This window comes from Sesamum indicum, linkage group LG9, assembly GCF_026168435.1.
Source record: "Sesamum indicum cultivar Baizhima isolate 11 linkage group LG9, ASM2616843v1, whole genome shotgun sequence".
Classification (NCBI taxonomy): Eukaryota; Viridiplantae; Streptophyta; class Magnoliopsida; order Lamiales; family Pedaliaceae; genus Sesamum; species Sesamum indicum.
Window position 1 is genome coordinate 6,603,482 of NC_142665.1, and position 19,579 is coordinate 6,623,060.

General features: G+C 37.6%; 3 protein-coding genes and 1 pseudogene across 6 annotated transcripts; all 4 read right to left on the reverse strand.

Moving 5' to 3' along the window:
• Positions 1 to 1,700: 1,700 nt before the first annotated feature.
• LOC148786840 (uncharacterized) lies at positions 1,701 to 7,410 on the reverse strand. Of its 3 annotated transcripts, none has more exons than XM_088884366.1 (8): positions 6,841 to 7,410; positions 5,743 to 6,377; positions 4,590 to 5,676; positions 4,162 to 4,331; positions 3,607 to 3,795; positions 3,102 to 3,265; positions 2,480 to 2,666; positions 1,701 to 1,992 (listed from the first exon to the last, which is right to left on the reverse strand). In XM_088884366.1, exons 2-3 carry the CDS (start codon positions 6,364 to 6,366, stop codon positions 5,050 to 5,052), a joined length of 1,251 nt encoding a protein of 416 aa, XP_088740492.1. In that variant the 5' UTR covers positions 6,367 to 6,377; positions 6,841 to 7,410; the 3' UTR covers positions 1,701 to 1,992; positions 2,480 to 2,666; positions 3,102 to 3,265; positions 3,607 to 3,795; positions 4,162 to 4,331; positions 4,590 to 5,049. The 3 variants fall into 3 exon arrangements, with proteins under 3 accessions (XP_088740492.1, XP_088740491.1, XP_088740490.1); XM_088884365.1 differs by having other exon boundaries at positions 5,054 to 5,676; positions 6,845 to 7,409; XM_088884364.1 differs by having other exon boundaries at positions 6,845 to 7,408.
• Positions 1,851 to 3,683, reverse strand: LOC148786841 (cinnamoyl-CoA reductase CAD2-like). The gene is made up of 4 exons (XM_088884653.1): positions 3,607 to 3,683; positions 3,102 to 3,265; positions 2,480 to 2,666; positions 1,851 to 1,992 (listed from the first exon to the last, which is right to left on the reverse strand). The coding sequence occupies exons 1-4, from the start codon at positions 3,681 to 3,683 to the stop codon at positions 1,851 to 1,853; spliced, it is 570 nt and encodes a 189-aa protein (XP_088740779.1).
• A 1,310-nt stretch (positions 7,411 to 8,720) lies between the features above and the next one.
• On the reverse strand, positions 8,721 to 11,612 carry LOC148786842 (phenylacetaldehyde reductase-like; annotated as a pseudogene). Its single transcript, XR_016067509.1, has 5 exons — positions 11,271 to 11,612; positions 10,723 to 10,911; positions 10,219 to 10,381; positions 9,604 to 9,790; positions 8,721 to 9,117 (listed from the first exon to the last, which is right to left on the reverse strand). The product of XR_016067509.1 is annotated as a phenylacetaldehyde reductase-like (transcript).
• A 131-nt stretch (positions 11,613 to 11,743) lies between these two features.
• LOC105170812 (uncharacterized) lies at positions 11,744 to 13,904 on the reverse strand. Its single transcript, XM_088885399.1, has 3 exons — positions 13,727 to 13,904; positions 12,610 to 13,259; positions 11,744 to 12,541 (listed from the first exon to the last, which is right to left on the reverse strand). The coding sequence occupies exons 1-3, from the start codon at positions 13,842 to 13,844 to the stop codon at positions 11,918 to 11,920; spliced, it is 1,392 nt and encodes a 463-aa protein (XP_088741525.1). The 5' UTR covers positions 13,845 to 13,904; the 3' UTR covers positions 11,744 to 11,917.
• Between the last annotated feature and the right edge of the window lie 5,675 nt (positions 13,905 to 19,579).

Here is a 19,579-nt window from a genome sequence, read left to right on the forward strand (position 1 = left end):
CTGCGCTATCTCAGCAGTTTTGGGATCGGTATCAGTAGGTTCAGGTGTGATCACCTGAATCACTGACAAAAATCCTTTCATCGTCAACTAAATTTTCATTCGTTGTTGCCAGTGTTTGAAAAATTGGCCCAAAAACTTGTCCGGTAAACCGGTCAAGTCGACCTTGTGTGTGATCGGAATTGTAACAGAAATCGGCTCGGCCATCTTTAGTATTTTAGGAAACTAAAAAGTAACGTTTCAAATAAAGAATTTGAAAATAGCGTTTCAAAACCTGTATATTTTCTTCAAGATTGTTGGGAAAATATTTGATTTCAAGTAATCGAAACGACGTTTTGAAATAGTACAATCGAATTTAGAAATCAAAAGCAACTAAAGCCACGTTGGAACAAATAACATAACACAATTAGAAACGCTATTTATAACAAGAAATTTAAATCGAAAACTTACAACGAGCATTGTATCGTAACAATTCTCAGTCAAATTTTGAAGTCGTTAATTTTAACTGAATCGCATAATTGCTGCTTGCCTTGAAGAAAATATATGCCCTGTATCAGCAGTGCATCGGGTTCAACGTAATTTCTCCTAGGATAAGACGGTTACAGTTCTTTCGGTTTTAGCACTATACCGAAGAACACCTCGATCAAACACTCAGAAACTTATTAAAATAAGAGACTCAAATACAAAAATTTGAAAGAAATACGAATGCTAAGTGAAAAAGGCCAATCGAGAGAGTGTTTAGGGAGAAGTGAGAATGTTGTGAAATCAAATGTAAGAATTTCAGCTTTATATAGAGAGCAATTCTTCCCAATTTAATGCAGAAATTGATACCGGCCATTAAGGCCTTCAATATCCAAATTGAAACTTTAAGCACTACATCCACTAACGGCTGAAAATTGAAGAATGGTAATCAATCCAAAAATTAAAACTTGAAACAGTAACCATGGAAATTTAATTTGATTAAAGAAAACCATTTGAATTTGAAATGAATGTACAATCCAAATATACTGCAGTAAATCAAAACTTCTCTCTCTCCCTCATTCAAATCTTTGAATTTCAAGAAATCCTTTAATAAAAATTTCAACAATCTTTGCTTCAGGAGGAGCTTAAGAAATCTGAAGCAGAAGTAGAACTTGAGACAAACAGGGAGTTAAAGACGATTTCGTATCCTCCAAGAAAACAACTTGTAATGAAAAGTCATGTATTAAAATGTCACTTGAAGGAAAACCAATGTTGTGATGAATTTGAGAATGCCAAGGATGAGCTGAATATGGAAGAAAACAGGGTCACAACACCGATGAAAGAGTTGGCGCCTATTTCTTTAGCTAAGCAGCTTGCAAAGGAGAAGAGAATGCTTCTTCTTCGGTTAAGGGACAAGCGACATGATAGTGAGAGAGGCGACGCAAAGAGCGAACGATCACCATTGCGAGATATTGGAAATTCGTTGTCGTTGAGAGGACAACATGGTTTTTCCCTTTAATTTGAGAAAGTGGGAAAAGGTAACTCCAATTGTCATAGTTGATGGAAGAGGAAGGTAGCCAAAGGCATCGATTGCTGAATTCTTGTTCTCTCTTTGCAGTGGTAGCCCAGAAAAGGCAATTGTGATAGATTATTGAATAGGCTTCCAGGTGCAGAACCAATGTAATAGATTAAGTGCAACTTTCTATCAGTGTGTGTGTGTGAACAGAAATATTACTTATCAATTACCATTGAAGGACAGGACACAAGTTTATTATTCATGTTCCACTATAGAATGTGTGGAACTTTTTAGGGTTCCAAGTGATCAAACATAGGATGTTTATATTGTGCAACATACCGACTGTAAGAGAGATAGGCCCTCAAATAGCTGATGGTTATCTAAAAAAGTTCTTCTCTTTCAAGCTTTCAACAGTTTCCTTGATTCCTTCTTCAAGAGAAGTGAACACAACACCTAGGGCTTTTGCCTTTTCTTTCGACACCTGGTAGGTGGGAACAAACGGCTTGTCATCCCCACACCTGTACAAGGAAATCCCCGAAAAATAAATAAATAATCAATATCGTGAGCGAGTGAGATTTATTACGACAAAGGACTCGATTGTTTTGTCATGCAAGTATGCTAGAAGGAGGTACAATTCCGAGCCATCATTTGAAAATTAGAAGGGAAGATATATGAAAATTATGCAATTAATGGATGCAACCAGAATAAAGATCGTAGGTATCAATTTTGCAACTCTAACTAATTTCCCCACACAAAGCGTTTGGTTGATAGCACAGCAGCTTACTTGATTCGTACACACTCAGATGTGACATAGCTTCACATACTCAAGCAACATAACAACAGCTATCTGTTAATCAAAGAAGTTATAGGATGCAAGAACGAGAGTACCAAAATGCTAATCAAAAGAAGAAATACTACTCAAAATAAATATAAGGAATGGGATACTCATTGATCAAAGTTTCACATAATATATGATATTAAAAGTCAATCACAACAAGGACTTACTTTTCAGGAAGTTTGAGAGAAGGGTACAGTTCACGCAGGATTTTCACGACCTCTGAGAAGTGTGCAACCTTCTCCACCAAACAGTATCTTCCTTTGGCCGAAGGATTCTCAAATGCCAATATATGTGCATTTGCCACATCTTTGACGTTTATCCATCCAAAGGTAGAATTTGGATGTGTTTCTCCACCTGCTTGTTCCGAGACGAAGAGTAGAGAATTCCAATGTAAAGTTCTTAATATCCCAATGCAAAAACCAAAAATTATGTAAAGAGGCAAAAGCATTTGATCTGATCCACCATTGCTTTCGGCTAGGAAAAGATAAAGTAGAATTTCTCATTTGATCTGCATATCACCATTAATTTACTTATCTGCATATTACCAGTAGTTTTGACTTACTAAAATCTCTAAATTTTTCTATTGAGCAATTTTTGTTTTCCAACAAAAAACAAAAAGAAGAACAAACAGGGATCGAAAGGAAAGGAACACATTACAGGAAATGGATGAAAAAAATCCCAAAATTTATATACCAAAGCAAAGAAATTATGTAGTTTAAAAGATATTAGCAGGTGAATCAATTATAGATATGATGAGGGACTAAAATCTAAGGACCTGCTGGAACTTACCATTTATCAAGTTCAGAATAGCAGCGCACTTGTGTTGAGTGTTGGCTGCAACAATGGACCAATTACCATCCCAGGGTTTATGGTAACCATGTCTATTCCTTTCTCTTTTACAAACTCCCAGGCAGCATATCCTCAGCCAATGTCTTTGAAAGCAAATGCCATTGCTGGTGGAAGCAGTACGACATAAACAAGCAGAACCAAAGTGACATTTATCATGGGAAATATGTGAGAACAAAGAAGAAAAATAAGAATGTCAAGAATCATGGAATCAGTAGTCAATCACCAAATTAGTGACAACAAACCCTTGTTGCAACAAATTTGATTACTGCTCTAATATTTCTTGTCAATGTTGAAATAAATGAATATTTACCATATTTAATAATTTAAACTGAGAAAACTACTAGATTTTGTGGAAATTGACCTAAAGAAGTAACCATACGACATCCTCTGCACCTAGTTATAGGATTAGCATTTCCCAAAAATAGAAGAGGAATAGAACTCTGACCTGCATTTCTTTGCAAAGCTCTGGATTGGACCACCAACTCTCATCCACCACCACTTCAGGTGTCCGACGTTTACCATTGTGTACAACAGCAGCTAAAGAAGATGTCAGCACTACCCTTTTAATGGATGGCGTTTTTGCACATGAGGCAAGGACATTGATAGTCCCCTTTAATTGAGAAATCAATTCTGCCTGGGGAAAGTGAAAATTGACTTCAGCAAAAAATGCTGCTACAAGTGATAAACTTAGCTGGATGAACCAAGAACTTAAAGAAATGTCTTATATTCAGTTAAACTGACTACAAGAGGTGTCAATCTAATAAGCAGCTTAATAAATGAGTTCTATAGAGAAATAGAATGACCACACTACCTTCAGTCTAATAGCATAATTCATAATACTAAACTAAGCCAGACAGCAAAATAGTATAGTAAAAGTTGAGGCCACTGAAATAAATGCCGGCTCTGGCATGATTGCCCTTTTCCATCAACAAGTTTCCAGTCTCCTGAGATAGTGTGACGGCAACAATTTACAAAAGAAAAAGGATAGGGGGGTAGGGACCTGTGGGTTAGTGACTGCATGGTAGAAAGGGGATGCAGTGTGAAAAACGCCAACACATCCCTCAACTACAGAATCAAAGGACCCTTCTTCCAGTAGGTTTGCTTTAAGCAAGTGAAGCCTCTACTTGGCTCCATCCAGTGAAAGTAAGTGCTGTGTCTTCTTTGGATCATCTACACAGTATTCCAAATTATCATAACGAATTTCAAAACAAGAATTGTACACACAAAAAACAACACCAACAAAACCCCATCATCTTTTTCAAAGCTCCATGGCAGTTACCAAGACACAATCTCTTATAACTCTACAAAACAAAATTAAAACGAATGCAACAAAGCCCATATCACCAAATAATCTGTATCACAAACTAAACCGAATTCCATAAAATCAAAAACAGAGACGATCTCATAAAGACGCTAACTCATTGGAACCTGAAAAAGGTCAACAAACCCGATCCTTAAGAGATCGCGGAATGCGATCTGAAAAAGGCTAATTCATTGGGACCTGAAAAAGGTTACCAAATTGCATGGTTAAGAGATCGCGAAATGCAGGTAATTAAATGCAATCTGATAAGGGCCGCTAATTACGCTGTCAAAAGCAGTTGGGTCAACGGAATCCGAGGATGATCTAAGAATCCCACGAGCAGTTTTAAGGTGAAATGTTCGTTTGAGTATCCATGTAAGGGCTTCTAATTTGATGCTATACAAATTCTCAATATCCAGAAGGCACAGTAGTTACAACTGTCAAATATGGCGATGCATTGCAAAAATCTAATTTTGGACAAGTTGCAACCTAATACAAATGCCAAGAGTATAAACCTCTAAAAGCTAACCCCTATACTTAACAAGTTCGCAAAAGAAGAGGTAAGTTCACAAAAAGGGGAATGGGAAATCACGATGACAGGTACTTCATAGCCTCTACTTCGTCCAGCAAAACATCAAACTCGCAGAGTGTTTGTGTATGGCTGTGTACGGCTGTGTACGGCTGAAGGTCTTTATCCAAGCCAGGGTTCAACTGCCCTTGATCGAAGTTTTTGGCAAAAGCATGCAAAGTGTTTGCTTGGGCCTTGCATGTATTAAACCCGTCGATAAAAAAGCGTGCCGCCTTCATCTCCACCGCAGTTAGAAAAGCCGCAGACCTCAAAAAATCACGAGCAGCTTGGAATCGAGCTTCAGCGAGCACCTTTTTGTGCTCCTCGATATGAATGCGATCGAACCTGCCTTCCCAAATACCATCCAATCGACCTGTTTCGTAGCCCTCTTCCATCCCTTCCTCTCTGCCGGCCATGACTCCTTCCCTTCGACCATCAGAAAAAGCCTTGCCCTTAACGTTCTCCAATTCAGCAGAAAGCTCGGCGAGCTGCCCTTTTAAGCTCTCATTTTCAGCGACCAGAGCCTTTTTCCTTGATTCTTTCTCAGCAAATTGTCGGCGAAGATCCTCTAACTTTTTAACTGCAGTCAAATGGTCCCTCCTATGGCTGGTACATTTCAGAGCCATATTGTGGGAAAGGGCCGATGCCTGAGAGATCGCAGAAAAGCGTTTAAAAGAAGGTTAGAAATAAAACCAAAATTATTAACGGGTTACCTGCATCAAAGTATGGGCTAAATGCTCCTCAACGCAAGTATGAGAGGCCGCCAGTATTGATGCCTGATCGCGAGGAAGCTGAGTGTTGCTATAAATTTCCCAAGAGGCCTGACCCGCCTCCCCGTACAAAACAGTGCTCTCCGCTGAGATGTTCCATTTGGGAACGAAGCGTTCTCCTTGGAGCTTCTCAGTTTTATGATGGTCGCATTTCAGCTCCTTGCGAGCCTCCCTCCACCAGCCTTGCACTTCCTGCAGCAGTTCATAATTAAGATCGGCAGCCTCCAAAGCCAGCTTCCCTTGCCCAAGAGATGGTTCCACTTCCCCAATTTTAGCGGATTTTGAGGACTTGGAGCTCCCGCTGCGCTTCTTAAGCTGCGGGGAAGGGTCCCCTGATCGAGGTCGTTTCTTGGGACTGGGGCTAGGAGATCGCACATTATCCCCAGCAGAGTCTTGATCAAGATTGAGGTACGTCTCAGGAGCCTCCTCAGCACACGTCCCTTCACTATCAGGAACCTCGCGACCACGAATCAGAGAAGGGGTCGCTGAAGGCTCAACAGTAGCAGCGACCAGTTTCTCAGTCGTCCCCTCCGAAGCTAACAAACGAGCTGCAATCCTAGCGTTCATGACGACCTCAACTGCCAGGACAAGAAAAGACGATTAGCAAACACGAGTACAAATAAGTACCCTTCTTCCAGTAGGTTTTCTTTAAGCAAGTGAAGCCTCTCCTTGGCTCCATCAAGTGAAAGTAAGTGTTGTGTCATCGTTGGATCATCTACACAGTATTCCAAATTATCATAACGAATTTGAAAACAAGAATTGTACACACAAAAAACAACACCAACAAAACCCCATCATCTTTTTCAAAGCTCCATGGCAGTTACCAAGACACAATCTCTTATAACTCTACAAAACAAAATTAAAACGAATGCAACAAAGCCCATATCACCAAATAATCTGTATCACAAACAAAACCGAATTCAATAAAATCAAAAACAGAGACGAATTCAACAGTAAATTATCAAAGTAAGCCTCTATTGTGCTAATCAAAATACCAGAAACACATAAAAACAGAAATGAAGGGGTTGAGAAGGGTTTTACTGACTGGGGTCCCGAACGGATGCCTTGACGATATAACCACGCTGGAGCAAGAATTTGACAATCCAGGAGGCAATGTTCCCTGATGCTCCAGTCACGCGAACAGTCTTGTAAAGATTTGAGCGGAAACAATGGTGGAAAGTAGAAAAGATTTCATTGATGAGTTGTATACAACAAGAATCAAGAAGTATGCTCAAGCTGATAATTGAAAATTGCTGTTCTGTTTCATTCTACTCGGAAGAAGAAGAAGTCGTGTATTTTATTGAGGGCCAAGGCTATAACTAATTGACTACCACGACTTCTTCTAGCCGTTTGCAAGAAACGTACTCCATTTACAAAGGCGTGACTGCGCCTTTTAGTGATAAGAAAGAACAACACTTGAAGAAAACGTTTTTATACATATTACAGAAGTATGAACGCATTGCATAAATGCGATTTTTCTCTTTCTTCTTTATCTCGTTTCTGCACTTGTTCTTGCTTCAATCTGCAATCTTGTTTCTTCACAAGTCTTCATCGCCACGCTCATTCTGCTGCTTCTCACCGCTCGTCTCCTTCTACTCTGCGCAATGCGTGTGAGGTTTTACTTTTATCAGTGGAGGTTGAAAAGTGATTGAATTGTATTCAACAGTGGTTGAAAAATGGTTGAATTGTATTCCACAGTGGTTGAAAAGTACAAAAATTAGGACCTAAAAATAAATCTAATTATTTGATACTCGATTAAAACTGATCAATAAAATTCATTTGATTCGATTTCTAGACTTAGCAAAAACTTAAACAATTCCTTTTTTGTTTAATAAGTTTTCACACTTGATTCGATTAGTATAAAAATAATTAAAATATATTTAAAAATATCAAATTACTTAAATTAGAATCATGTTTGTTTTAATTAAAATGCATATGAACTTGATTAAATTAATAATCAAATCAAAGCTTAACAGCTCTTGGCAAGGTTGCATGTACAAGTTTGATCTTTCCAGGTGAAATAAATCCAGAACGGATCTTAATGAATTTTGGTTGAATTATATTTAATTATATATTTTAATATATTTTTAAGTTTGTATATTCACATAGATACATTTTCTAAGTATTTTTTTTTTTAATTTTAAATTCAAAGCCAAAGGAGTGAGTCCTAATAAGTCAGTCTAGCAGTGCTAATCCTTCTAGCACATAATTAAGATACCGAACACATACTTTTGTATTACTGACATAACACGGGTCATAAATAAATCTGATTCAATAAGATGACTTAGCAGGTAGTAGGGAGGCAACGTCAAACAAACTCCACATGTCTCAGTCTATGTGATACTAAAAAATCTCCAGTCAACTCCCCTTATACCCACAAAATTAACTCTATCAAGCAACTAATGAACAACTTTACAAATTTTCGAGTTGATCGGGCAAGACACGCTCAAACAGACATATCTATGTCCAAAGAAATCTAAACTCTTGTTAATTAGCTAACATCTGCAGCTTTCCAACGACTTGCAAATTGTAATAATCAACTCTCAGATTCTACTCTAAGACCTCCTATATATAGAGGTTACAGTGCAGTCAAAATGGTAAGTAATTTTAGCCACTTACACTCGAAACTCTTTCTTTCTCGCAAACAGCAAGAATATCGAGCTCCCTACTCATTTTCTTTAATTCATCGTTATATTACAATTTATCAATTTTCTTTCCAAATTCAATTACTCATTTAAGTATCAAAGTGCTAATTTCTGTTTACGTGTTAATTCCTTTTTATTTAGTACTTTCAAGAAGATTTTTTTAATTGTTATAATGCTGCTGAACTTTGATTTGTGCCAAGCCTGTCCCAACTTAGATTATTTGCCTTACTACACTGTTATAATTTGTCAGTACTATTATAATTTGGTACAGAAGTATGACAAATAATTGAATAGGCTTCCCAGGTGCAGAACCAATGTAATAGATTAAGTACAACTTTCTATCAGTGTGTGTGTGTGTGTAAACAGAAATATTGCAATCAATTACCATTGAAGGACAGGACACAAGTTTATTATTCATGTTCCACTAGAGAATGTGTGGAACTTTTTAGGGTTCCAAGTGATCGAACATAGGATGTTTATATGGTGCAACATACGGACTTTAAGAGAGATAGGCCCTCAAATAGCTGATGGTTGCTTAAAAAAGTTCTTCTCTTTCAAGCTTTCAACAGTTTCCTTGATTCCTTCTTCAAGAGAAGTGAACACAACGCCTAGGGCTTTTGCTTTTTCTTTCGACACCTGGTAGGTGGGAACAAACGGCTTGTCATCCCCACACCTGTACAAGGAAATCCCCAAAAAATAAATAAATAATCAATATTGTGAGCGAGTGAGATTTATTACGACAAAGGACTCGATTGTTTTGTCATGCAAGTATGCTGGAAGGAGGTACAATACCGAGCCATCATTTGAAAATTAGAAGGGAAGATATATGAAAATTATGCAATTAATGGTTGGAACCAGAATAAAGATCGTCGGTATCAATTTTGCAACTCTAACTAATTTCCCCACACAAAGCTTTTGGTTGATAACGAAGCAGCTTACTTGATTCGTACACACTCAGATGTGACATAGCTTCACATACTCAAGCAACATAACAACAGCTGTCTGTTAATAAAGAAGTTATAGGATGCAAGAACGAGAGTACCAAAATGCTAATCAAAAGAAGAAATACTACTCAAAATAAATATAAGGAATGGGATACTCATTGATCAAAGTTTCACATAATATATGATATTAAAAGTCAATCACAACAAGGACTTACTTTTCAGGAAGTTTGAGAGAAGGGTACAGTTCACGCAGGATTTTCACGACCTCTGAGAAGTGTGCAACCTTCTCCACCAAACAGTATCTTCCTTTGGCCGAAGGATTCTCAAATGCCAATATATGTGCATTTGCCACATCTTTGACGTTTATCCATCCAAAGGTAGAATTTGGATGTGTTTCTCCACCTGCTTGTTCCGAGACGAAGAGTAGAGAATTCCAATGTAAAGTTCTTAATATCCCAATGCAAAAACCAAAAATTATGTAAAGAGGCAAACGCATTTGATCTGATCCACCATTGCTTTCGGCTAGGAAAAGATAAAGTAGAATTTCTCATTTGATCTGCATATCACCATTAATTTACTTATCTGCATATTACCAGTAGTTTTGACTTACTAAAATCTCTAAATTTGTCTATTGAGCAATTTTTGTTTTCCCACAAAAAACAAAAAGAGAAGAACAAACAGGGATCGAAAGGAAAGGAACACATTACAGGAAATGGATGAAAAATTCCCAAAATTTGTATACCAAAGCAAAGAAATTATGTAGATATTAGCAGGTGAATCAATTATAGATATGACGAGGGACTAAAATCTAAGGACCTGCTGGAACTTACCATTTATCAAGTTCAGAATAGCAGCGCAACTTGTGTTGAGTGTTGGCTGCAACAATGGACCAATTACCATCCCAGGGTTTATGGTAACCATGTCTATTCCTTTCTCTTTCACAAACTCCCAGGCAGCATCCTCAGCCAATGTCTTTGAAAGCAAATGCTATTGCTGGTGAAAGCAGTACGACATAAACAAGCAGAACCAAAGTGACATTTATCATGGGAAATATGTGAGAACAAAGAAGAAAAATAAGAATGTCAAGAATCATGGAATCAGTAGTTAATCACCAAATTAGTGACAACAAACCCTTGTTGCAACAAATTTGATTACTGCTCTAATATTCCTTGTCAATGTTGAAATTAATGAATATTTACCATATTTAATAGTTTAAACTGAGAAAACTACTAGATTTTGTGGAAATTGACCTAAAGAAGTAACCATACAACATCCTCTGCACCTAGTTATAGGATTAGCATTTCCCAAAAATAGAAGAGGAATAGAACTCTGACCTGCATTTCTTTGCAAAGCTCTGGACTGGACCACCAACTCTCATCCACCACCACTTCAGGTGTCCGACGTTTACCATTGTGTACAACAGCAGCTAAAGAAGATGTCAGCACTACCCTTTTAATGGATGGCGTTTTTGCCCATGAGGCAAGGACATTGATAGTCCCCTTTAATTGAGAAATCAATTCTGCCTGGGGAAATTGAAAACTGACTTCAGCAAAAAATGCTGCTACAAGTGATAAACTTAGCTGGATGAACCAAGAACTTAAAGAAATGTCTTATATTCAGTTAAACTGACTACAAGAGGTGAATAAGCAGATTAATAAATGAGTTCTATAGAGAAATAGAATGACCACACTACCTTCAGTCTAATAGCATAATTCATAATACTAAACTAAGCCAGACAGCAAAATAGTATAGTAAAAGTTGAGGCCTCTCAAATAAATGCCAGCTCTGGCATGATTGCCTTTTTCCATCAACAAGTTTCCAGTCTCCTGAGATAGTGCGACAGCAACAATTTACAAAAGAAAAAGGATAAGGGGGCAGGGACCTGTGGATTGGTGACAGCATGGTAGAAAGGGGATGCAGTGTGAAAAACGCCGACACATCCCTCAACTACAGAATCAAAGGACCCTTCTTCCAGTAGGTTTGCTTTAAGCAAGTGAAGCCTCTCCTTGGCTCCATCAAGTGAAAGTAAGTGCTGTGTCTTCTTTGGATCATCTACACAGTATTCCAAATTATCATAACGAATTTCAAAACAAGAATTGTACACACAAAAAACAACACCAACAAAACCCCATCTTTTCCAAGGCTCCATGGCAGTTACCAAGACACAATCTCTTATAACTCTACAAAACAAAATTAACATGAAAACGAATGCAACAAAGCCCATATCACCAAATAATCTGTATCACAAACAAAACCGAATTCCATAAAATCAAAAACAGAGACGATCTGATAAAGACGTTAACTCATTGGAACCTGAAAAAGGTCAACAAACCCGATCCTTAAGAGATCGTGGAATGCAATCAGAAAAAGGCTAATTCATTGGGACCTGGAAAAGGTTACCAAATTTCATCCTTAAGAGATCGCGAAATGCAGGTAATTAAATGCAATCTGATAAGGGCCGATAATTAACCCTTATACTTAACAAGTTCGTAAAAGAAGAGGCATGTTCACAAAAAGGGGAAGGGGAAATCACGATGACAGGTACTTCATAGCCTCTACTTCGTCCAGCAAAACATCAAACTCGCCCGGTTCAGGGAATTTTGGAGCGTCTGTGTACGGCTGAAGGTCTTTATCCAAGCCAGGGTTCAACTGCCCTTGATCGAAGTTTTCGGCAAAAGCATGCAGAGTGTTTGCTTGGGCCTTGCATGTATTAAACCCGTCGCCAAAAAAGCGTGCCGCCTTCATCTCCACCGCAGTTAGAAAAGCCGCAGACCTCAAAAAATCACGAGCAGCTTGTAATCGAGCTTCAGCGAGCACCTTTTTGTGCTCCTCGATATGAATGCGATCGAACCTGCCCTCCTCAATACCATCCAATCGACCTGCTTTGTAGCCCTCTTTCATGCCTTCCTCTCTGCCGGCCAGGACTCCTTCCCTTCGACCATCAGAAAAAGCCTTGCCCTTAACGTTCTCCAATTCAGCAGAAAGCTCGGCGAGCTGCCCTTTTAAGCTCTCATTTTCAGCGACCAGAGCCTTTTCCCCTGATTCTTTCTCAGCAAATTGTTGGCGAAGATCCTTTAACTTTTTAACTACAGTCAAATGGTTCCTCCTGTGGCTGGTACATTTCAGAGCCATATTGTGGGAAAGGGCCGATGCCTGAGAGATCGCACCGAAAAGCGTTCAAAAGAAGGTTAGAAATAAAACCAAAATTATTAACGGGTTACCTGCATCAAAGTATGGGCTAAATGCTCCTCAATGCGAGTATGAGAGGTCGTTATTATTGATGCCTGATCGAGAGGAAGCTGAGTTTTCCTATAAATTTCCCAAGAGGCCTGACCCGCCTCCCCGTGCAAAACAGTGCTCTCCGCTGAGATGTTCCATTTGGGAACGAAGCGTTCTCCTTGGAGCTTCTCAGTTTTATGATGGTCGCATTTCAGCTCCTTGCGAGCCTCCCTCCACCAGCCTTGCACTTCCTGCAGCAGTTCATAATTAAGATCGGCAGCCTCCAAAGCCAGCTTCCCTTGCCCAAGAGATAGTTCCACTTCCCCAATTTTAGCGGATTTTGAGGACTTGGAGCTCCCGCTGCGCTTCTTAAGCTGCGGGGAAGGGTCCCCTGATCGAGGTCGTTTCTTGGGACTGGGGCTAGGAGATCGCACATTATCCCCAGCAGAGTCTTGATCAAGATTGAGGTACGTCTCAGGAGCCTCCTCAGCACACGTCCCTTCACTATCTATTTGGATAGAATCAGGAACCTCGCGACCACGAATCGGAGAAGGGGTCGCTGAAGGCTCAACAGTAGCAGCGACCAGTTTCTCAGTCGTCCCCTCCGAAGCTAACAAACGAGCTGCAATCCTAGCGTTCATGACGACCTCAACTGCCAGGACAAGAAAAGACGATTAGCAAACACGAGTACAAATAAGTTCCCTTCTTCCAGTAGGTTTTCTTTAAGCAAGTGAAGCCTCTCCTTGGCTCCATCAAGTGAAAGTAAGTGTTGTGTCATCGTTGGATCATCTACACAGTATTCCAAATTATCATAACGAATTTCAAAACAAGAATTGTACACACAAAAAACAACACCAACAAAACCCCATCATCTTTTTCAAAGCTCCATGGTAGTTACCAAGACACAATCTCTTATAACTCTACAAAACAAAATTAAAACGAATGCAACAAAGCCCATATCACCAAATAATCTGTATCACAAACAAAACCGAATTCAATAAAATAAAAAACAGAGACGAATTCAACAGTAAATTATCAAAGTAAGCCTCTATTGTGCTAATCAAAATACCAGAAACACATAAAAACAGAAATGAAGGGGTTGAGAAGGGTTTTACTGACTGGGTTCCCCAACGGATGCCTTGGCGGTATAACCACGCTGGTGCATGAATTTGACAATCCAGGAGTCAATGTACCCTGATGCTCCAGTCACGCAAACAGTCTTCATCGCCACGCTCATTCTGCTGCTTCTCACCGCTCGTCTCCTTCTACTCTGCGCAATGCGTGCGAGGTTTTTACGTATATATAGTTGAATTTAATATATCTTCACAATATGCAATATTAATATATTTATAAATGTTACTATAACATTGATATAACTATTATCTTATATTATTAAACAATATAGATTAATCGGGCTATCAAAATTCAGATCAGACCGTTAGATATGATAAAACTTACAAAAAAAATATGTATGGTAAAGTTTTAGACTTATTGGATATACGGATGTCGAGATATCGTACTCGAAACATAAGACTAATAATTTACGAAGGTGTATCGTTGAATCAGACCATTTAATTTTAAATCATACTGCCAGATATGATTTAATAGACACAGTCATGTATATATTTAAATTTCGTATGAATCGGGTGCCCGAATTTTAAAATATCGTAATTATTGATTAAATTTTTTAATCTCATATATATAATAAAATAATAATTAGAATTGTTCAACCATCATCATCATTATTATTATTGTTATTATTACTGTTGTTGTTATTATTATTATTATTATTATTATTTTTAGATTAATTAATAGGAATTACTAAATTTTGACATAAATTTATAAATAATAAAAAATCATAAGTAAATCACTTGTCAATTTAAAAAATATATAAATGTAATACAAATATATATTAAAATATTACATAAAGTTTATATATATCATATTAAATAATAATTAAATATTATAATTTACTAAGTTGTTGATTAAATTTATTGTTTGTATAAAGATTAAATGTATAAATAAAAGTACCATAATTTATCATTATCCAAAATAAAATGTATGGTATTGATTAATAATTATAATATATGGTCAATTTTGATTATAAACTGATCAAATATTAAATATAAAATTAAATATATAAAAAAGTCAAAAATAAAAATATATATAAAAAATAAAATAAAATATTGAGCTGGTGAAAACTCAACCTGAGCTCGAGTCGAGCCGGCTCGACTCATCTGCCACTCCTAAGCAAGAATATCGAGCTCCCTACTCATTTTTTTTAATTCATCGTTATATTACGGTTTATCAATTTTCTTTCCAAATTCAATTACTCATTTAAGTATCAAAGTGCTAATTTCTTTTCGCGTGTTAATTCCTTTTTATTTAGTACTTTCAAGAAGATTTTTTAATACGCCATCATATATAATAAATAAATTAATTCAAATTTGATCAAATAAAAAACAAGACTCCAGAAAGTTATACAAAAGTAACTGAAACCACTTGAAATGATAATAGCCAAGTGAATCAAGAATATACAACGATGGGTAAGGCGCATATATCAAGGATGGATCAAAGTCTATTAGGGACCCAACCCAACTTGTATATAGGTCTGACTAAATTTTATTGGGTGAATAGTAATTTGTCCGTATATGATATTGAAAATGAGTAAATTACCTCCTATAAAAAATAAATAGTAATTTATCCCCTGCATTTTAAAAAATGAAGCAGCTTACCGCACTACTTGAGGTGGTAATTTTTTAAAATATAGGGAGATAAATTACTACATTTTAAAAAAAATTAGGGGATAAATTGCTATTTTATTTTTTATAAGGGGGTTGTTTGCTATTTTTCAGAATACAGATAAGTAGATTGCAATTTACCCAATTTTTGTTGATTCTAGACTTCTAGAGCTCATGCATTGGACGGAAACACTCTATTGTTGGTAGTGGATTTTTTTTAAATTAACTAGCCGTTGCGGCATACTGTACCCACGTGCATATAATAAATAATACTTTATATTTTAAAATATATTATGAATAGAAAAATATACATTATATTTCTAGATTAAATAATATATAAAAATGTATTCTTGCGCAGACTTGGATTTGGCATCTTTCTGAACTTTTGTAACCATCTGCATCCAATTATTGAACTGGGCTAAAAGATTCATGCTAAAGGAGTTAAATCTGTAAGACTTATACATTTACATGCTGAAGAGATGTTTCTTCGCCGGCAGGAACCAACGTTGGACGAGGATAACAGATGCTCAGGACGTTGTAAGGCCATCATTGGCAGAATTGTGGAGCAAGTGAGGGCGGAGACTGAGCAATGGTCACAAATGCAAGAAATGCTGGGGAGGGTGAGGGAAGAAATGGAAGAACTGCAAGCGTCCCGTGATTTCTGGGAACATCGAGCGCATAATTCAGATAGCGAGATTCAGTCCCTTAAACATGCTGTATGGACCTTTGGGCATGTTCTTGGTTTTGTTTGTGTTCATTGTGGTGAATTTCTGTTATTTTACATAGTTTATGTTTTCTTTTAGGCGGAAGAATGGAAAGAGAAAGCTCATGGGTATGAAAACAAGGCCAATGAGCTGCAACTCCAACTATCCTTCATTGACCGAGTCAACTTGATGCCAAGAATCATATTAACCTCACCATATCCTTCATTTCAAACTTGTTTTTCAAAAATGACTTGGTTTCGGTAATAATATCTAGACATGATCCTATTAACAGAATATCATCCACATACAGGTATAGAATTATCATTTTATCTCCTTCAACCTTGCAGTATATACATTTATCATTCTCATTTACAGTGAAGCCGAATGCAAGAATAGTTTTATCAAACTTTTTATGCCACTGTTTGGGTGCTTGTTTAAGTCCATATAGAGACTTAACAAGTTTACAAACTTTATACTCGTTACCATGAGCTACAAACCCCTCAGGCTGATCCATGTAAATTTCTTCCTTGAGTTCACCATACAAGAAGGCTGTTTTCACATCCATCTGATGAATTGAGAGATTATACACCGAAGCAAGTGCTATAAGCACTCGGATTGTAGTCAATCGAGCTACCGGAGAATAACTATTGAAATAGTCTATTCCATCCTTTTGTTTAAACCCTTTAGCCACCAATCTGGCTTTAAACTTATCTATGATCCCATCAGGTTTCAATTTCCTTTTAAAGATCCACTTAGATCCAATAGTAGTACACCCCGGAGGGAGATCGACTAGCACCCATGTTCCGTTGGAAACAATGGGAGTCCATCTCACTTTTGCCAGCATCTTTCCACTGCTTGTCTTCTGAAGAAGCCATAGCATCTTTGAAAGTGATCGGATCATACTCGACGTTGTAAGTGACAAAGTCACTTCCAAAATCCTTGGCAATCCTAGCTCTCTTACTTCGTCTAGGTTCATCTGACTCCTCATGAGTCTGATTAGAACTACTAGAACTAACCCCCACTTTTGATATCTTTTCCACATATTCAGGAATAGATGTGGAGGCAAGTGAATCATCAAGCGAAACATTTGAAGGTATTCCTATTTTTAAAGGAAATACATCTTCTAGAAACACAGCATCACGAAATTCGACTATTGTGTTGACCTCAATGCCTGGAATTTCTGATTTAATAATCAGAAATCTTAAGGCATAACTTGTCTCCACATAGCCCAAGAACACAGCATCGACAGTCTTAGGACCCAATTTCTTTCGTTTGTGTTCCGGGATCAGCACTTTTGCTAGGCACCCCCACACTCGAAAGTATTTGAGGCTTGGTTTCCTACCTTTCCACAACTTGAAAGGAGTACTCGTATTGTGTTTCAGAGGGACTCTATTCAGAATATGGCAAGCCGTATTCAAAGCCTCTCCCCACAAATACTTTGGTAACCCAGAGTTAGTAGGAGACAGTTAATCATGTCTTTAAATGTTCTATTCTTTCGTTCAACCATTCCATTAGACGAAGGGGAATAAGGAGGAGTCTCTTCATGATTAATGCCAAAAGTTTGACAATATTCATTGAACTTACTCGACTCATACTCTCCTCCTCTATCGGACCTTAGTCTTTTAAGTTTCTTACCAGTTTAGGTTTTTGCTTTATTTTTAAACAAAATAAATTTGTCTAACGCTTCATCCTTATTTTTCATGAGAAACACATAACAATATCTACTGCAATCATCTATAAAGGTGATAAAATATCGTTTGTGGTCCCTGGTCAAAACTCCATTGAACTCACAAATATCAGTGTGAACTAAATCAAGTATTTCTGAATCCCTTTCAATTGACTGATAGGGTTTCCTAACTTGTTTAGCTTCTACACAAACTTGGCATTTGTGATTTCGTTCAATATTTTGACTAGGAATTAAATTCAAATATATCATTCGTTTGATCGAATTGAAATTTAAATGACCTAACCTACTATGCCACAGAGTAGAAGATTCAACATTCAATATAATAGAATCAGAAACATCAATTTTATTATTATCAACTCGAACTTTAAACAAGCCATCGTCTAAATAGCCTTTACCGACAAAAATACCAAATTGCTGAATTGCAACTTTATTAAGTATATTTGGCTAGTTTGCTTCACACTGCCCAAAACCCTTTGTCTCTAGTTAAATATGCGAAAACATAGGATTGGACCACTCTTATTAGTTCTACAACCTGATTTCCTTACATTTTTTCTTATGTTTCTTGTTTTCTAGTTGGCTGAGAAGACTTCCAGAATGTGTATCTGAGCACAGGCCTGACGGAATTCAAAATATGTTGTCCAAGATATTCCTACACCTTGAGTCAAACACATACTCTAGATTTAATAATATATAAAAATGTATTCTTGCACAGACTTGGATTTGGCGTCTTTCTGAACTTTTGTAACAATCTGCATCCAATTATTGAACTGGGCTAAAAGATTCATGCTAAAGGAGTTAAATCTGTAAGACTTATACATCTACATGCTGAAGAGATGTTTCTTCGTCGGCAGGAACCAACGTTGGACGAGGATAACAGATGCTCAGGACGTTGTAAGGCCATCATTGGCAGAATTGTGGAGCAAGTGAGGGCGGAGACTGAGCAATGGTCACAAATGCAAGAAATGCTGGGGAGGGTGAGGGGAGAAATGGAAGAACTGCAGGCGTCCCGTGATTTTTGGGAACATCGAGCGCATAATTCAGATAGCGAGATTCAGTCCCTTAAACATGCTGTGTTTGTGTTCATTGTGGTGAATTTTTGTTATTTTACATAGTTTATGTGTTCTTTTAGGTGGAAGAATGGAAAGAGAAAGCTCATGGGTATGAAAACAAGGCCAATGAGCTGCAACTCCAACTATCTGTGCTTCAGGAGGAGCTTAAGAAATCTGAAGCAGAAGTAAAACTTGAGACAAACAGGGAGTTAAAGACGATTTCGGATCCTCCAAGAAAACAACTTGTAATGAAAAGTCATGTATTAAAATGTCACTTGAAGGAAAACCAATGTTGTGATGAATTTGAGAATGCCAAGGATGAGCTGAATATGGAAGAAAATAGGGTCACAACGCCGACGAAAGAGTTGGCGCCTATTTCTTTGGCTAAGCAGCTTGCAAAGGAGAAGAGAATGCTTGAGTGTCATGCTTGACTAAAAACTTCTCGGGAAGCTTCATCTCAGCATCAGCCAGAGCATGCTCAAGGTTGATAATCTCATGAGTCTGTTCAGCTACAGACCGGTCCTCAATCATTTGATACCTCATGAACTTGGAAACATAATACTTTTCGAGCCCTTGCTCTTTAGTATTATATTTTTGGTCCAATTCATCCCACATAGACTTAGCAGTGTAAGAATCGGAACAATAGACATCGAAGAGCGTATTTGACAGGGCTGACAAAATCGCTCCTCTGCCTATTTGATTCCATTTTGTCCACTGCGCTATCTCAGCAGTTTTGGGATCGGTATCAGTAGGTTCAGGTGTGATCACCTGAATCACTGACAAAAATCCTT